The following is a 20,985-nucleotide window of genomic DNA, read 5'->3' on the forward strand; positions in this document are numbered from 1 at the left end:
GGCATCTGAAATTTTTATTTTACTCATATGAGTAATTTAAATTCTACTTCTTCTGGGACTCTAACAAGGCCCCTACCTAACCGAGACGATAACACTGACAACACCTCTGTCAAGAGAGCCAGAACTGAGGATAAAACACCATTTGTAACACCACTTTTCCTCATTCTCCATTCGACTGGAGAGCAGTCAATTGGGAAGATGTCACCCTTCTTTATCCAGAAAGGATTAGAAGGGTTGGCAGGATTACCCAAATCTGTAAAACAACTGCGTTCTGGCGACCTTTTGGTCGAAGCCACAACTGTGAAACAGGTGGGAAAAAATCCTGAAAGCCACAACAATAGGGGGAATACCTATCATCATAACCCCCCACAAAACTTTGAACTCTTCACGAGGTGTCATTTCAGTGGGACCTTCTTCATGTTTCTGAAGGAGAGATCTGCTCTGAATTGAAAGAACAAGGAATGACAGCTGTTAAAAGGATATCAATGAGAAAGGATGGGAATCTCGTCCCTACCAGAGTTCTCATCCTAACATTTAACGCCCCACGGCCTCCAAGTTGCATCAAGGCAGGCTATCTAAACTGCCCGGTGAGGATTTATATCCCAAACCCACTGCGGTGTTTTAGATGCCAAAAATACGGCCACTCACAAACATCTTGTTGTGGTAACCCTGCCTGTGCTCGATGTGGTGTTAAAGACCACGAGAGCAAGGAATGTTCAGCTCAAAAACCGATCTGTGTCAATTGTCATGAAGAGCATCCCGCCTACTCTAGAGCATGCCAGCGGTGGAAGGATGAAAAAGAAATACAGAAACTGAAAACAGAGCTGAATATTTCCTACCCAGAGGCCAGAAAACGTATCCAACCAATAAATAGCGGGAAACCTTCATATGCCCAGAAGGTTTCTGCTAAGTGCACTATCGGTACCCAAACTGAGATGACTATACCACCAAGAGAGTCATTCACCCCGATTGCACGCTATTTATTGAGTTCACAAAAGCCCACCAAAAAAACACAGTCAGCCGCCACTCCTATATCCGTACCTCCTAGTGCTCCACCACTACCAAAACCAAGTGGTAAAGAGCCTCCAGTAATAACAGAAACAATGGATGTAGAAAACAAGGAGGTACCCGAAGAATCAGTCTTGGAACTCTTTGCGGAGGAAGAAATGGACACGGGACAGCGTCCATTCTTCCCCAAAAAATATAAATCCAAGACTGACAGAAGTAAGCCCTCAGCACCTCGGAAGCCGCCTGACGGACCCACCAAGCCAAAATAATGGCTAAATTCCTACAATGGAATTGTTGTGGATTCCGGCGAAATACAGATGACATCAAGGCCCTCCTGCAAAAGCACGATCCAGTTTGCTTTTGCTTGCAGGAGACTTATCTAAAGGCAAGTGATAACCCCACCATGCATAACATAACTTTTTTTCTTAAGGACAGAATTGCAGATGGTCCTGCTCATGGAGGAGTGGCTATCCTTGTGAACAACCAGACCCCAGTTCAGCCCTCGCTAATTACAACTGGCATAGAGGCTGTTGCAATTCACCTTACAGTGGGATTTTTATTAACTGTGTGCTCTATTTATTTGCCACCTGGGACTGACATCTCCCAGGAAGACCTTGATGATCTTGTAATGCAGTTGCCTCCCCCTTTCTTACTTCTCGGGGATTTTAAAGGACATAACACCCTGTGGGGTAGTGCTAACATCAATGGAAGGGGACGAGTCATAGAGCGTATGCTCAATGACAATGACCTTTCCCTTCTAAATACTGGAACAAATACCTTCTTCCACATGCCTACCCGTACGTTTTCTTCCATTGATCTCTCTCTCTCTCTCTCTCTATCTGCTCCCTTCACTCACTTGGGCAGTGGTGGAGAACCCATACGGAAGTGATCACTTCCCTGTGATAACCTCGTTATACAGTGGGAGACCGTGTCTTCCTTTCAGGTTACCACGGTGGAAGATTGATCAGGCTGACTGGTCTGCCTTCCAACATCAGGCAAATTTTGACATTAGTACCGTCAGTCAGGAGCCCATCAATGATGCAGTAACGTACATCACAGAAATTATCATCCAAGCAGCTGCGAATGCTGTTCCAAAAACATCTGCCCGGGTTTCCACCATTTCCTAAACCTTGGTGGAATTCACAATGCACAGCAGCAAAAAAGGCTCAAAGCAAAGCGTGGGGGATATTCCGCCGATATCCTACCACAACCAACCTTATAGCCTTTAAACGCGCACGAGCCAAAGCACACTACATCCGCCGTCAGAGTTAAAAGGAATCGTGGATCCGTTTTACTTCATCAATTACTCAGTCCACTAGTACTAAGTTGGTCTGGGATAAAATCCGGAAAATGAAGTGAAAATATACATCCCACCCTTCTTCAATCCTAGATTATAATGGATGCACTATTGCAGATCCAACTGCAATAGCCAATTCTCTTGGGGAAACATTCTCTAACATCTCTGCAACATCTTCGTATTCCCCAGAGTTCCTGGTCCTGAAAAATAAAATCCAAAAACAGGCACTTCATTTTAAGTCTAAGAGCCTTTATCCCTACAACGAGGCATTCACCATACAGGAACTGAAAAGAGCCCTCACTCTTTCCAAAGCAAGTGCTGTTGGACCAGATGGCATCCATTATGAAATGATTAAGCATCTTTCAACAAAATCTATGGATTATCTGCTCTTTCTATATAACAGAATCTTTATTGAAGGGCAGTTTCTGGATTCCTGGTGCAAGGCAACCCTTCTTGCTTTTGCTAAGCCAGGAAAGGATCCAAAAGTCACTAGAAATTATCATCCTATTACTCTGACTAGCTGTCTGTGCAAAATCCTGGAGAGAATGGTTAATTCTCATTTAATCTGGTACAGTCTGTCCTCGTATAGCACGATAGTTGCGTTCCTAGAAACCCTCGTGCAATGCAAAATCGTGCAATATAAACAACAGGCCCTATGGGAAAAGTGGCGTTAGGTGCCGACCACCCAAGATTGAACACACATTTGGAACCAAAACATTACCAAACACAATAAATAATCGGGTAATTTTAATCGTTATAAAATACTTACATATTTTATAACGATTAAAATACGTAATAAAAATAATATTATATTATAATAAAGTATTTTTAGTATTTTTTAATACTAAAAAAGTATTTCATACGAATAAAATACGTATTTTATTTGTAAAAAAATTTATTATATTAAATAAAATAGTCGTAATAAAATACTTACGTATTTTATAATACGTAAGTCGTAATAAAATATTGCTAATGCTTTTGCTTCTATCGTAAGCAAACTTGCTTTTTGTTTGATTTTCTATCCAAAGAGATGACAGCCGTTCCATCTCTTCCAATTCTTTGTGTCTTAATCTAATGGATTTTAATTACACTTTGAGTTGTTCCCGCTATGAAAGTTGTTTTTATTTTCTCTGCATTCTTTGTAATTCTCGGCGTTGCCTCATTTAGGTCTGTAGCACGTGCAATATCACATGGTCTTTCATTTCGCTCAAACCTTTTCACAATTTCATATTTTTTCTCTATCGACAGAAGCGGAATGGCCATAAGCCTTACGGGGGAAACCACGGTGGGCCGGAGGCCACTGTGATTTTGGCCATAAACTGTAGTATGAGGCCACTATAAATTTTCTCGGGTAAGAATTTTTGAGCCAGTCCGCCTCTGTTTATTGATATTGCTTTTTTTTCTCTCTCTGAATCTGTAGTGTCTTCGCCAGGATGCTTCCTTTTCACACCTTTTAAGTATTTTACTATTACATTTATAAACAGTGTCTATTTAGAAACACAGATAAGGGGTCGCAGCACTTATTGAAAGATTTGTAGTGTACTTTGAAGTTATATGAAACACTATTTGAAATGCACTTGAAACAATCTTATATATATATGCACATATACTCCTCACTGTTATGCAGACCTCATTAATATGATATCTTACTGTCCATAATTGCCTAAATAGTTAATTATCCATCTGAGGAATCCCCAATTTGTTTGCTAGGATTCAGTGAGCAGTCATTTACAAGAAATACAATAATCAACTTGTAATCAACCGTATGTAAAAATTTAAATATGTAAGCTACATATTTATTCTCAGCAATATGCATAAATAAATGAAAACATTTAAAAAAAAAAAGAATTACATATAGTTCTCGACTTTATGAGTTAATTCGTTTCTAGCACGGGCTTGTAAAGCGGGAATATTTTTCCCATAGACATAAGGTTAAAAAAATATGGGTTACGTTCTCAACAATGAAATTAGTTAGCTAATTAGTTTGTTTAAACGATTGATTTATCAAAAGAAATGAAAACATAGCCTGTAAAATCAAGCAAATTATAATAATAGAGAAATTATTTACGACTTACAAATGTTAAAGAATGTTTATTCTTTATCATCATCGACTAAATGCACACTCGTTCATCACTCATTGGCTTGGCACTCGTTGGTTTGTTGCACAAGGAGTCGTCTTATTCAGAAATGCTTTAAGATGCGTTTATTTCCAAGATAATCTTCTCTTTTCTTTATAAATTTCAATAGCATGCATAAGCATTTTTTTAACGGCACACAAATTGCAACTAACACGATTTGCATGGAGTAACAAGTTTACGAAGCTTAAAAAAAAAGGAATGAAGAGAAGATTCTGAAAATTTGTGTTTTTATGCGATTGAAGATTTCAGTAAAGGGCAAACACATTTCACCATAATAACATAAAAAAACCACACAATTCCAGCTATTGGTATTTTCACAAATGCAAGAAGGTCGAGTTTACTACTCGTTTATAATTGCTTGCAGTAACAGAAAAGCCCAATAAACCAGAAAGTGCAAATTGTTTTTGTTTTATGGTTGTGACCTCCAGAAATGTGCTTTAGAAAAATATCACAAAGGCATTTAAAATTGATTCTTATAACAGAACATATGATAACGATGACAGTGTAGTGTATTTTAATGATTTGAATTGGTAACTAATACAATTTACAAACCATGCTCACGACCTTTTATATGACCTTAAAAATGACATTTTAGAGAGATAAATAGCTTAGTTATACAGTGAAAATTGAACTATCGAGATCTTGAAACGAATTACCAAAAAAATGTGTTATTGGGTTCACGTTAAGATATTTTAACGATATGATGGTGTCTCTGGAACTGATTAATATCGTAAAGCAGGGTACACTGTATTGTATAGCTATGCACGTGGTTTGGAATGCTGTATTTATGAATGTTTAACATTCATTTTTTGCAATTAATGTTCATATTTTTGATTTTTTTGATACTTGATACTTGGTAAAAAAAACTCGTAAACCCGGGAACTCATAAAGCGAGAACTGCCTGTATTTAAAACGTTGTTCCATCCTTCCAGCTTATATTTAACAACAAATGAACAAACTTACAGTGGGATCAACTATAAACTTTACAGTGGGAAAAAATTATACAGTGGGATAAACTGATGATGTTACCAACAGTGAATTCTAAATGGGAAGGCTTCAGGGACTTAATCTTGGAGGGTACTAGGCTTTTCACCTTTGTGATACCAAGAAATACTTTTCAAAGTTTTGGCCTAAATGGATATCAGATGAATTAATGTGGTTTGTGGCAGAGAAGAAAAATGCATGGGATATAAATTATCAGGAGACACAGAAGCCTATGGCAGATGTAAGCTAGTCTGCAATCAAGTCACAAAGGAGGTTAGGCAGACGAATGCAGATTACGAGAAATCTGCATTCGTCTTTGGAAAAGATTATGAGAAATCTGACTTTGGCAAAGGATGCAAAGACTTCTTTACTCATATAAACCCCAAAAGGAAGGGGATGAATCAGATTGATCCACTTGATATCAATGGTTTGGCTTTAGATGATCATTCTCAGATAGTTTCCAAACTAAATGAGTATTTTGCATCTACATTCACAGATCAGGAGTTATTCAAGGAGAGGGCCAGATGTTTATCAAACTCTAACCAGGAGCTAAGTGATTTTGTAATAACTGAGAGAAAAGTGGCGGAGAAATTGAAGTTAAACATAAGGAAAGCTCTTATCTCTGCTGGTTCTTGAAATCTTTCAAAATTATCAATAAACTGAGGAAGAGTTTATTCCAAACACCCTTCAAATTTATCCCCCTTAATAAGCCAGATAAATGTGAAATAAGACAAGACAGCAAAAATGAAGAGCAACACAACCACTCTTTGTAATGTCAGCATTGTAACTGCTTTATGTTATGTGAGTCAATGAGATGTTCTGCCTGAACAAATGCACGCATAGTTGTACTGTATTGTATAGCTACATATGTAGTTTGAAATGCCGTATTTATGAATGTTTAGCATTTATTTATTGCAATTAATGTTCATATTTTTGATTTTGTTGACACTTGATACATGAAAAAAAAAAAAAACTTGTAAAGCAGGAACTGCCTGTACTGACAATGCCGAAGTTGCCTTAGGACAACTGATGGGACAGCTATAGGATATTACAGTAGAATATAAAGAAAAACATACATTTAGAAAATTATATCACTAATAGGAAACATTGTTGAGACAAGTAGTAATAAAATAGGTACAAACAACTGGCATGACTGGGCTAGCACTAAATTCTCAAGATGTACATACACAAGCAAATGACGACGGAATGATTGCATTCGCATATACAGTTGCTAAGACTATGATACGACCCGCATTAGAGCATCTAATTTCAACAGTGATGCATCAAAATCCTTCCAGTATTTTAAAAGCATTGCCATTGAGCAATGATTCAATTCGAAGACAAATCAATGAGATATCAGTTAACATTGAAGAGCAGCTAGTTGACAAACTAAAAACGAGAAAATTTTTTATTCAGATTGATGAATCCACAGTTACTGACAATAAGTCCCTTCTAATGGCATGCGTTCGTTATTTCGATGATGATTGTAAATTGCAAGAAGAGATGTTTGTAAAATCTATAGAAACTGACTACTGGAGCATCCATTTTTGCTGCTGTAAAACATGGTTTGATGAAAAACAAGTACCTTTGGAAAATTTGGTATCCTGTGCCACCGATGGTGCTACCTCCATGGTTGGAAGACAAAGGTTTTATAGCCTACCTAAACAAAGTATGTCCCAAAGTTCTTGCAGTATACTGCAAGAACTTTGGGACATACTTTGGGACATGCATTGTGCATGGACATAATCTGGTTGAAATAAATATTAGTCCAGTTCTTTATCAATCTCAGTATAGGTATTAAAACTATCAATAAAATAAAGTCATGTAGCAAATATGACTTTTCAGAAAATTTTCTGTTGGTAATGAAGAACAGTATGCGAGGCTTCTTTTACATACAGAAGTTAGATGGCTTTCTGAAGGAAACTGTCTAACAAGATTTGTAAACCTTTTTGATACGATAATTAGTTTTTTAGAAAGTGAAGGGGACACAGATTTAGCAAAGGAGATCAGCAAATGCAGAAACAACATATACTATATGGCTTTGATTTTTCGAAAACTTAACGTGATATATGAAGTGATATACTTTAACTTCAAAGGAAATTAATTACTGTGATTGCAACTGCGTATTAAAAGCTTTCACTGAAAAACTGGAAATATTTGAAAACTATTTAATGAGAAAACAATTTCATGGTATGTAAGAGTTAGAGCTGAAATCAATGAATCTCTCACTGAGAATTATCTTAAGAATTATTCAAAGATCATTTGTGTTCTTTAAAAGGCGAAGTGAAAAATAGATTTTGCAATTTATTTTCTTTTAAAGTGAAGACATGGATGTTAGATCCAATTGGATGCGATGCTGGGTCTGCTAGTGAAGAAATTCAAGAACTCATTGAATTAAAATGTAAAGAAGAATGCAAATATAAATTCGAAAAAGGTGGAATGGCTGAGTTGTGGGTATCAAAAACAACTACCCCAGGGGCTCACATCTGGTGAGTATGGGCTTGGCACACCCAGGGTCCCGAGCTGGATATCATCATTCTTCTCTTTCTTGGTGATTCCCTTCTACTTCTCTCTCTCTCTTAGGGTAACTCAGGAATTTTTTTTTGGCTGGTGCAGCATAAGCCTCAGGCTTCCTTGCACCATATAGCTAATAATAATAATAATAATAATAATAACTAAACTTCTGTATCCAACAATGTGGTCTGAAATGGCCGAAGTACTGCTTTGTTTTCCAATGTCTTATATGGTTGAAAGTGGTTTTAGTTCAGAAAGTAAAATGTTAACAAAGGAAGGAAACAATTGATATATGTTCAAGAGGAGACATTAGAATTAAACTTACTAACATCATAAAGAACATTGAACTTTTAGCTAAGAAGCATCAGGCTCAGGTATCTCATTGAATAAAAAGAGTAAGTATAAAGAATTTTCTTGTTTAAAATTTCATGGGGGGTGATTAGGAAAAAAATTGTCTAAAAAAGCCCTTTAGCGGACGATAATTAAAAAAAGGTTGAGAAGCACTAATCTAGGAGATGGCCAAAGCAACCTATTGGCTATCTCCGTTCTTATAGAAGTAGGATGGGTTTCCCCCCCCCCCATCCTGCTGATGAAAATAGAGATTACATAGTAAATCTGAAAATAGAGATTCACTGTGCAGTGTGGTTGTTCAATGTACCTTCAGAACTGAGGAAAAGCACCACTGTTTAGACAACTTTCAACAATTTCATGTCACGAAAGGCCAGATTTCTCATTATGTCTAGATGTATACTGATGGCTCAAAAACAAGCTAAAGTAACAGCAGAAAAAATTTTTTACACAATTTTAATTTAACTGCTTCCAAAGAAATGCAGTATCTATATTACAAAGTTTTGGCAAAAACTTGCCAAACAAAATGAGCCTTAGATTTGGCCAGATCAAAGACATATAGCCCCCTCCTCTCCATATTCAGTCATTGTCTGGTCATAACTGAATGACAAACCTGCTTTAAGTACCTTCATTAAGTACCAATCTCTGCTAGGCAGAGATTGGTACTTAACAATACTAAGACAGTCAGCCCTTTTATCTAGGTTATGTGGAAATTTGCTTTCAGCCAGCAAGTTGATTGTGGAAGTAGATAATTTGAATAAGTTTAAGGAAGAACTAGACAAATTATTAGGGGTGGTGGTTGGACTTGGTCTTTTTTTTTTTTTTTTTCTTTTTTGATGCTGTATAAACTTGCTTTCTTGCATCATTTTTGACTACTGATACTAATAAAAAAATTATCCAGCTTCAGTTCATTAATGATGCCACTGGATAAATCATGAGATGGATACACACAATAGCTACTGTTACTATACCACAATTCTCAGTTAGAATCCAAGGCCATATGCATCATTGGTGAAGGAGGATTTCCATGAAGCTAAATAATTCCTAGCCATTAGTTGAATGGTACAGGACTTTTCATTGAATGAGAGGGATGATAGGTTGTAACTTTGATGGACAGCCCTTGTATTTTATTTTCATATTAAAGTAATGCAAGTACTTTAATATAAAAATAGTATGGTTATTTATTTTTTTATTTCTTTATATTTAAAAGAGTACAAGAATATTTTGCAACTAACAATGGATATTTGTTATTCCAACTGAGGAGAAAAAAAAATTGTTTAGGATCCAGCAGGCTATTATTTATTATTTATTGTGGCCTGAGTATGAAGGGTTTATTTAAGGTGTTTACTAACATTTTACACTTAAACGTAGTTCCCTTTGAAGTCAGTACACTTTTGCCACTGATGCTGCAATGTGTAGATTCCAGTTGCGAAGAACATTTTCTCTTGGGCCTCCAGGAATGCATTCACTACAGCAATGATGTCACTGTCAGTGAAAAAATGGATGCCAGCCAAGTTTTAAAATTAGGAAATAGGGGAAAGTCCAATGGTGCTAGATGTGGTGAAGATGGGGAATGATCCACGAGTTCAAAACCATGCTCATGCAATGCAGCCATGGAAATTACAGACTTGTGAGCAGATATGTCCTGGTGTAAAAAGACTCCTTTGCTGAGTTTTCCTTGCCATTTGTCTTTGTTTTCAAGCAAATGCCTTATATGGTCTGTATAATATACCCCTATGGCTCTCCTCATTCACATAGCTTTGTTGATTTCAGGACCTGTAATTAAAAGTCATTGAAACTGCATGAAATTTGGTGGGTTACTAGTTGAAGTGTTATACATTAAGTACTGAAATTTTCAACACTGTACCACTACCTTTCTCTACTCAGACCACAAACTTTTCAAATGCCCTTCATATATAAAGTTAATGTGCTTCTGTAAATATAATGCTAATGATGTTTATATTTATGTTTTATCCCCCTGTTTGATCCTAGTGGTATTTTGATTTTGCTTCAGTTAACATTTATTTTTTCTAATGTTAAACTGTAAATAACTTTTAAAGAACAATGACCATACCACTATTGGGAATAGCTGTAATTGTGGTTATTGTGTTTTCTTTTAAATGAAAACACAGTTGAGGCTGACAGGCTAAAATATCCAAAATAACTTACTGTTTCTACAAATGGTGACACATAATGTGGTCATAACTGCCCCAGAAATGCCCAATTCTGAAAGTTATAGGATTTCCCCCCCCCCTTTATTTCTTGTTATGTAATTTTTTATAGCTCATTATTTGTTAAGTTTCTGTTTCATTTCTGTTAACCCTGTGTTTAATAGTAATATTTTTAATAAACAGTTTAGTAATTATCATTGATACGTAAGTACTGACTTATGGAAATTTAATTAATAAAATTTTCAGCTAGTCTGCTGCTGAACAAAGGTTGCACACCTCTAATGTAAGCAGAATGGCAGGTGCTGTGATGTAAGAAGGTACTATAATGAAGTGTTAAAACTATAAATGAAATTTTCAGATCCAAAATTCTGAAAATGTTGAAGTCCAAAATGGCTGAAAAACACAAGTAGCATTCCATTAATACCAACTGGAAAATGTGCTTGCTGCAATAGATGGCACTATATAATTGCAAAACTGTAATCATGGCAGAATTTATCAACCATGAGAAGGGATGTACAGACCTTTCTTCTTTGGAGAGAAGCTACTATCGCCGTAATTGTGTTTGTGGACATGTTAAGAATTTCCTCATGTCCCATCTACAGACAGTGATGGTGAATTTATTTTAACACGACTGAGCTCTGCCATAAACAAGTTTGTGCATATATGAAAACAGTGTTTCCTAAGAAATGGATTGGAAGAATAGGACTGATTTTTCTGCTCCTGTGATCCACTAATCCAACTCCTATAGATTTTATTTTCAGTGTATTTGTGAAAGATCAGGTGTCTGTTTCACTATGCCATTTGTGAAGCATTCAGCCTCTTTGACAGGGATATGTTGTGTCAGATATAGGATAAATTGGATTATAGGTGGGACAGCTGCAGAGTTACTAAAGGTGATAGTATTGAACACCTCTAAAACTTGAAGATATTCTTTGTCACTTGGACATGGTTTTAGATTTGTAAGTTGTCCTATTCACACATTAAAATTGTTTTGAACATCCTGTATTACTTACTAAACCAGACAATTTTTATGCACAAAGGGAAGTTATAAATAATTACTAGTTTATAATGTAGTTGTAACTGAAGTGCTCTCTAAAATAGTATTTTTCATTTATGTTTCAGTTAAAAGGCAGTTTTTATTGTTTTAGTTATTATCTTATACAGCCACTCCCCCACTTATGTAAGGGTTGCATTCCATGGAAAGCTACATAAGTCGAATTTTATATTAGTCGAAATTTCCCTAAATGCTTATGCAGCACTTGCAACTGAATTTGAAATGTGCGCTGAATTTGATTTTTTTATGAAACCCCCAAACATGAAAGGTATCAAAACCTATAGTACTTAGTACCCTGCATGGGTTGAAGGAGAAGTATGGGGGGAGGGGGGGTGCCGGAAACTTTGCTCTAGAGACTAAACATGGGTTTCACCACTTCACGCCTCCAATAAGCAAAGTGGTGGTATTTCACCGGTTGATGAAAGTCATCTACCACCTACAAAATTACACGTTGAATGACTTTCGTACTATTAAAAAGAATATTCTTTATTTAAAACTTCGATCATCTCATGTTCTGATGATTTCGGAATACAAAACGTAGAATACAGAGCAACGTTCCTTAACATAGGGTTTTAATTTAAATTCACCTTCACAAAGAAACATTAATTGATACAGTCAGTACTATTTAAAGTGCAAACATGAAAGCTCACTAACTCTAATGTTAAATAATTCGGCTTTACATTCCATTCCTCGGTTTATTTTCACACATGGACTCTGAGCCTAAGACCATTGTAGTTAGAATTAATTGATTACAAGAGGTTGGAATAATATTAAATAAAAAATGTTTGCAGCTGTTAACAATCTGCAGAACTGAGAGCGCAGTCGAGCTATAATTATACAGTACCTTAACTAATGATGCTAATTAGTAGCGGAAACTTTTGTCTGTTGGAAAGAAGCAGGTATTTTTATCTTGCATAGAAAGGAAGATCATGATTAAGATGGGAAGCCATTAAAAAAAAAAAAAACTGGTTTTATATATACCCGAATTATGGCTTATAATAATTTATGATTTCCGTGTATATTGTACATTATTGAAATAAGACATATTTACTCGTTATGATTATTCGAATGACTTTCCAAACTTAATTTAAATTTTATGCATGTACCATATATTTCCTGTTTTTTTTTTTTTTTTTTTAAGATTAAAATTACTGTTTAAACTGGACAAATGGAAATAAGGTACTCTAAAGCAAAAACAAACAAATTAGTACAGAAGCGTTCAAGTTAAGGAGACTCTTCATCAGCTGATTATACGTTATTACGAAAACAAAGAATACCCGGTCATGGTCATGTGAGGTAAAGCATGGCACGAGTGCGAGCAACAATTACTGGTTGGAGTTAAACGTTCATAGCTTTGATTGCAAAGCGTGTACATAGGTGCGTGCCAACGTTCATCACACTGTAGGATAAAACTGCCTTCATAATAGGATGAATACGAGCTCCTTTACTGAGGTTTAAAGCACTATGACAACGTGATATGTGGAGTGATTCTAGCCACAATTGTTGGTGGTAATTTCGCGAGTGGTCGATGACTTCAATGTCTCGGCGTGGGTCAAGATCATGCTGAGCTGACTGATAAGGCTCTGAGACCGCCAAGTGCTACAAATCAGCAAACCCGATTGCCCTCTCGTGCTTTGAGAACCGGTCTCGGAGTCTTCTGTTAGATTCCACAATGTAACAACTACCGCAGTCACGACAGGAAATGCGACACACAGAGCCGCTCCATAACAGGGAGGGGATCGCAGTTTTCTGCCAAGTAGTTGTAAACATTTTACCTGGTGGGTGTGTAGGATTTTAGAGAGGCGTTGCGATACGCCAGGGTAATAGGGTATAAAGACGATCGCGTTATCATTGTGGGAGGCCCTAGGTGTGCAGTGAGCTCACGGGCCTGCAGATCACATTTGTCTAGGGCACAGGTAGGGTAGCCACACTTGAACAGATTCGTCTTTAATCTCATAACCTCATCATGTCTTTCATCTGTGAAATTGGAATGGGTTCAGTTCCCTATACTACCCTACCTGTACATACATTAACAATGAACATGAATTATAATGATTAAAAAAAAAAAAAAAAAAAATATATATATGTTTGCCTTTCACGACTACTAACTTATATATATATACAGTAAACCCCCGCTATTCGCGGGGGTTACGTTCCTGAGAAATGCCGCGAATACCGAAAACGCGAATACTGAGTTATAGCTCCCATAGTAATAAAGGGGTTACGTTCCAAAGTATGAAATATATAAGAAAAACTAGTCTAAAATTGTTTATGTATGTATTATATGTACCTTCATAATATGACTATGTACATAGATATGGCATATGGCATCAAAATGAAAGTAAGAAACAATTTAATATTAAATGTAATATTTATTAGAAATTTCAAACCAGCGCCTTTGCTAGCTAAAAAACTTATCCCGCCATTGCTATCAAGTTTCGTTAAAGTGTTGATAAAGGAGTTTTGCCTTTTCACGAATGATGAGTGAACTTAACGGAATTTTATTTTGAGTTCGTTCTTCTATCCACAGATTTAAAGCTTTTTCCATTTTTTCTAATTTAACATCACGAGTTACAGAGCAAATTTTTGAAGCAATTAGTGCGTTTTCACGGACACTACGGCGGATTTTTTCTTCCGATTTCTTGATTGATCGTACCGTTGACTCATTGATTTTATAATGTTTTGCCACTGAGGAGACACTTTCACCATTAGAAATTTTGTCTAATAACTCAATTTTATTCGCTAATGTCATCACCTTCTTTGATCTTTTCACATTTCCCTTGTTATTCGTAGCCATATTTTTGTACGGGTTAGAAAGAACTTGTCCAAATAAAGTCACTTTCTTCCGTTAACACACTCGAAAAAGTCTGTTTTACACTGCAAAACAGTAGAATTATCACTTTGTAAGCATATCAATTTATAAATTGATAAATTTATTCAATTTATAAGCATATAAATTAAAAACAAACGACGAAACCTCCCATGGCAAGTGCATAACACATACTGAACAAGGATTAGCGAGAAACATCCACGCTCGCGATTTTGTCAACCCTCTCCCCACCCACCCACTGAGCGATGTTTTGACCGGGGAAGATAATTTTAGCCACGCCCATGTTTTTTTTATGGCTGAAAATGTTCACGGCATTTTAAAATTCACATTTTTTTTAGGTTTCATTTTATGTTAAATCAGCAACCACGAATACAGATACCGCGAATAGCGGGGGTTTACTGTAAACTACTCTGATGATATCACCAGTCTTCTTAGGGAGACTGGCGTTTACTATGTACAGGGAATAGCGAAGTGCTGTTCTGCATGGTAAAGTAATGTCACACTAAGGCATTTAGCATCTGCTCCTGTAATTTCCAACTCCCTTCTCCATCCTCTTAGAGTGGACTGCCTTCCCTCTTTGGTCCACTCCAACTACTGTTCCCCACATTTGACCTCTTCTTCTTCTCTTACTCCCCCCATATGCTCTCTTATCTTTTTATTTTATTTATTTTTATTTATTTATTTTTTATTTTTTTTACAGCCTCAACTTTCTTTTTCTTTTTTTTTTTCATTCTTCATTTTTTTATTTATTTTTATTTTTTTATTTTATTTATGATTTTTTATTTTATTTTATTTTATTTTTTTATTTATTTTTATTTTCTTTATTTTATTATAATTTTTTTTTTTTTTTTTATGGCTTCTGTCAGGTAGCTCAGGCAACCCTGGCAGAGGCAGCCAGAGTATAATGGGCAGCCTGGCTCACCTCCCAGTGGTTGTGGCGGGCAACGTGGAGTCCCAGTAGGGGCCCCGTGGCCAAGCAGCCAGACACAACAACAGAACAAAGCACAATACTACATTAACCAGACATTACACTTTTTTTTCTGGCTGTGCAGTAGTTCTGCATTTCATCACAGAGTACATATGGTGCAGATGTGGGAAACCACCGGTGGCGCCTGAACCTAAATACTATGCCACTACTATACTATGTATATAATACATGAACGTGACATGAATAAGGTAACTGGACTTGACCTGACCTGGAAGTGACCAACTAAAAAAAAAAAAAAAAAATAATAATAATAATAAATAAAATAAACAAATAAATAAATAAAAAGACAACAGGACTACCATGCAAGGGCTCAGAGAAATGACTGCAGCACATTGCTGGCACCTAGCCATATGGTGATCTTGGCTGGTAGCCTTGACCAGCCTGCTTTCACTCCTATTCCTTGGTGGGGGGGGGAGATGGCTCACTGTCTTCTCCTCCTCCTGCCATCCCCCTTTCCCTCTGGTGGGGCATAGGCATGCCCCACTGACTGCAGGGGCCATCTACCCTATCGGCCCCTTACTTCTCTTTCTTCCCCCAGCCTTCAGTCTCCCTACCCTTCTCTTTGACTATACACTGCGAAAGCCCCACACATCCAAATTTAAATTAGCACCAAAATTATTGCCCGCCCCATTAGGCCTCTAGAACTTATACAACCCCATGGTAATTTCGGGGAACAAACCCCACATACTATCTCGTAATAGCGATTTTGCAACTATACCATCGCGATTATCTTTTTTTTTTTTTTTAATAGGACCCAGCCGCTGAAATCCCAGGAAATTAGCCGGCTGGACCTGCCAGAGTATAATAAATTTCAATGTACACCTGGCCAGCCTCCCCGTTGGCTTAGTACAGACAATGTCGGGTCCCATCAGGGGCTCGACGGCCAATAGGCCAGAAGAACAATGGGCACAACATACTACACAACACATGATCCACACACTTTTAAATCTCTGGTCTTGACAGAGTACTGTCCCTCGATACAGCGAACACTTTCGGAGATGGGAGAAATTCCTGGTGCCGTTTGACCCTCAACATACTTTGTATATATATATATATATATATATATATTGCAGGACATTACATTTAGCTCTTGGATGCATTTACTGGATTGCATGCAGGCAGCTGTTTTTATTGAAGCGAAAAAGAAATGTTTGATGAATATGTAAATAGAATTATTTATTCAATTGTTTTGTCTCATGCGCAGGAAAAATGACAAGTGTACAAAATTAACAAATATTTCAAAATTATAAAATTTCAAAAGAGAGAGGAGATAGGTATAACGTCAGCAAGTTTTACCTTTTGAGCATCATTGCCAGAATTAACTCTCCAGCTGATAAGCACACTGCTGCAGAAGTTGAGGGCTGTGGAGATTTAGAAGTGGTTTTTTCCAACACATCACAATTTCTCTGCAGCGACAGAATCAGCACTGGCAACTTCATACTTCTGCTTGAATGGCCATTGGACTGAGGGGCACTCCCCTCAGTCCAATACTTCTGAATCTGATTTTCCATCCATATTAATAGTTTTTCACCTGAATGCTGTTTTGTGATCACTGTTGATCTTAAGTGCGTTGATCCTTTGACGTGTTCTTTTATACGTGCACTGTCCCTTAAAATAGTATTCATTATTGAAGCAGCGAGACCTAATTCCATTCTATAGATGACAAAATTTGTCGTACTTCTTAATTAATCATCTTCATTTCTTAATCAATTGTTTTGTTTCCTAGCACTGCCAGCACTTGCACTTTCCGTTGGTCCCTTTCCCTACACCATTATAATAAGTAAATAGGAATGAAGAGAAGATTCTGAAAATTTGTTTTTTTATATGATTGAAGATTTCATTGATGGGAAACTCATTTCAACATAATACCATAACGTAACAACTTACAGAAGTCCAGTTATCGGTATTATCACAAATGCAATAAAATCAAGTTTACTACCCGTTTATAATAGATTGCACTAACAGAAAAGCCCAATAAACTGGAAAGTGCAAATTATTTTTATTGTTTTATGGTATTGACCTCCAGAAATGTGTATTAGAAAAATATCACAAAGCCGTTCAAAATCGATTCTTATAACAGAACATATGATAATGATGAAAGTGTAATGCAATTTCCATTATAAAAATGACTGGCTATACTCCAGAATTTGGGTACAAGTTTTCTCTGCGCAGTGGGTGTGGTCTTAAACAGAGATATAGTACGTATGGTCGAGCTCTGTGATTGGGTGATTACTGTGAATGCGTAATTTTTGTTTCTGATTGTTTCATTGGATGTGAATTTTGTTTGGATTGGAGGGAAGTACGAAGTTACCATTTGCACTTGTATCGTTTGGTTTTTTCGTTGCCATGTTCCTAGTGCTGTTAGTATTTTTTGTGCTGCCTTTTGCTTGTCGTGTTAGGTCTCTTTTGCTTTCGTTATCATGCCATTTATGGCATATACTCTCTGCTTCTGTATTTTAACCAAAGATTATGCCCAGCCCTTGCTATCTGCAGTCTTAGTTAGGGTGTTTATTCCCCGCCTTACCGCTTTTTTTATAGTGGAAAAAGAGTTCCCTATTTAAAAAACAGCTGTAAAAGATATTTTAACCAAAGATTAGGTTTTTATGAAACATTTTGAAGAGATTTAAGAAAAAAACGGACTTATTTTTCAAAATTTTTAATTATTTTCGCTTACTTTAATAACGTATTGTAGTTTCTCTGTTTATTTAGGCTTTGATGTATTGCGATATCATGTGACTTTGGCATGTTACATGTGGGTGGAGAAAGCAGTAAGTGGCAGCTGTCAATCAGTGCATTGTTTCTGACCGTTAGTCGAAATATGGACTTGTACCCGAGATCTGGAGTATTACAAAATGACCTTTTAGAGAGATAAATAGCTTAGTTATATAGTGGAAATTTCATTAATTATGTTACCGAGCACAATGGTTTAATAGTATTAAACCATTGTGCTTGGTAATGTAAAATTATCAAATTAAAAAAAAAAAAAAAAAAAGTCTACAATCTGATACCCCTTCTGACTGATCGTTGCGAGTAGTAGTTGATTGACATGCTAGCCCACTATGGTTAGTGTTAGTTAGGGCATTTATCCTCTACTTGCCGTTGTTTAAAACAGTGGCAAGTGGGGTATAAACACCCTAACTTAAGTTTATTCTCTACTTTCTTCTGTTTTAAACAGTGGCAAGTAGGGGATAAACACCCCAGACTAAGGATTCATGCTTAAAACCATTAAAACCATAATCTATTGTACACAAGATAATGGACACACCGTTTTTCGCTTGAATCCATCCTGAATTGGGGGCATAAACTAACATAACCTTCTTTAAGTAGTTCAAAATGAAAATCTATTAAAAAAACTATATTTATTTTGCTTGAATAATCCAGAAAAGTGTGTTTTCTCAATCTGTATAAGTGACATGATACGCTAAACCTAGATTTGCAAGAATGACGTCAGGTGCATTGATATACCCTGTATAAAGCAAGTATGCCAAAAAAAAAAACAGTGTGTTATTGGCAAAAACAATGTGTTATTGGATTCACATTACAATATTTTCACGATACCTCCATTTATTCCTATGGGATGCAAAATGCATTTCCAATTTTTTTTTTAACTTTGTACTGGCCGGCAAAAACTTGTGTAAAGTTGAATTTCCATAAGTTGAATATTAAGTAAGCCGGGGAGTGCCTGTATTTTATATTTTTATTATTATATATTTTATTATTGTTATTATTATTTAGTGTTTAGCATATTTAGTTTTATTATTTTTATTTTTTATTTCAATTAAAAGGCACTGAGATCTATCTCACTTCCTTTTAGATTTAGGATATTTGTTGTATTTGGGTTGAAATTTTTGAATTTCACGTTAAAATTGGAATAAATATTACTGTTTAGGGATTTTATGATTTCTAAATTTATATTTTACCTAATCAGCTTTTTTTCCATAATGAGAAAATTGTTTGTTCTTTATCTCTTTGGTTTAGTTGAAAAACATAATATGCTTCTAAAACAAACAGATTTTGCCTAAAGAAAACAAAATGATAACAATACAATAATTATGGCATGAAGTGTGGCACATCCACAGTTGTACAGCTGGTGTAGCTAAAGAGTGAACACCCATGGTTTCTTTGCTTTTTTTTTTTTTTTTTTTAACCTTTTTGCTCACTTCCTTTGCCATTCCTTCTAATAATTTGTTTGATTGTTTAAATTTAAAACTGTTTACAACACTAGGGAATGATTCCCTCTTTGTTCCTGCTTAAAAATTTCATGTATATTATTGGCAAAATCTCAAGAGCTGTGCTAACATCCTGTCTGTACTTATAGACCTTTGTCATACTGTACGATTACTCTTAGATTTTTTCACTATTAATATGTGTTATGAACATTATTAATGTTCATAACACATTATTGTTTATATTTCTTACTACAAAAGCCTTTAATAATGGTGACTAAAACAGCCTTTGTTCTCAGTTTTGTAATAATGGTGACTGCCTGAAAGTAATACATCTCATGTCAAATAAAGTATAAGCAAGTTATACTGTTGGTTGAGACTACTCATCTCAAGATGCGAACATTTTGCTCTTATTAGTTTAAAGTTATATTATATAAAAAGATAAATACATTAACAGTCTTGTATGTAATTTTTTCTATTTATGCAGTCGAAGTCAAAGTGATGGTGAAGGACAGGGTCCCTTATGTGACACTATAAGTCGCAAGACATTGTTTTACTTGATAGCCACATTAAATGCTTCTTTTCATCCTGATTATGATTTCAGCCAGGCAAAAAGTGATGAATTCAGTAAAGAACCCAGTTTAACGGTAAGTGTAGAAGTTTTGTATTGAGTGGTGTTAAGGGAGGCTAATGCATGATTAACTTTATAATAGGGGTGTATTCTTTGAAAACTTGTCAGACTCTAGTCTCTTCGTGTAGTCATGCAGTATGAGTTGGCTCTTTCAGGGTGATGACAGGCTTCTTGAAGACCCACCATACTTAATATTATGGTGGTATAACTCTAAAATTGTTTTTGAAGGTTTGTCACTAGATAGTTTTAGCAACAGAAGAGAGAAGTCTGATTTATTTTCTTTGAAAATAAGTCAGATTGCCAACGGTTTGCCATGTAGTATGACTCCCTTTTTGTGATGACAGTTTTTTTCATGGAGAGACCAAACATACTTTGTTATGATGATATAGATCTAAAACAGTTTTTGCAGACTACTGCTAAGTAGTCAACAGAGCCAAACCTGTTGTTAGTTCTGCAGGAGGCATGCAGGTTATTATAAATTATGTGCCTCTACTTTGTCACCCTTGAATAAAAGAGTTTGTATGTGATATTGCCAAGGAAACTGGGATTTTATTCTGCCTTGGTTAAGAGAAATTAGAAAAATCAAAGTACTTTGTGTCATTTCCATCATGTAAACCTTGTGACAAAGGGACACAGTTCCTTCCTTTGAAGGATCTTCTAAATCTGTGTGCCCCTGATCCTATATGGAAGAAGTTTCCTGGACACTGTTGGTTGGATAAGACAGTAAGAAAGCCACAGCATCTTCTTTGTGAACATGTCCTAAATTCTGTACACATTTGTATCATTTTTATGCATCATGCTTCAAGTTAGCATTAAGTGATTCACCATATGCATAATTGTGGTATGTGATATTTGC

General features: G+C 36.0%; 1 protein-coding gene across 1 annotated transcript in view; it reads left to right on the plus strand.

Moving 5' to 3' along the window:
• The window catches only part of Maf1 (repressor of RNA polymerase III transcription Maf1), a 296,764-nt gene that overhangs the window by 97,386 nt on the left and 178,393 nt on the right, over positions 1-20,985 (plus strand). Inside the window, exon 3 of the mRNA XM_090382929.1 lies at positions 19,986-20,145. Within this exon, the coding sequence (XP_090239055.1) occupies positions 19,986-20,145 (160 nt within the window). The remainder of the gene's footprint in view (positions 1-19,985; positions 20,146-20,985) is intronic.

This window comes from Mastigoproctus giganteus, chromosome 10, assembly GCF_048544385.1.
Source record: "Mastigoproctus giganteus isolate SK-2022 chromosome 10, ASM4854438v1, whole genome shotgun sequence".
Classification (NCBI taxonomy): Eukaryota; Metazoa; Arthropoda; class Arachnida; order Uropygi; family Thelyphonidae; genus Mastigoproctus; species Mastigoproctus giganteus.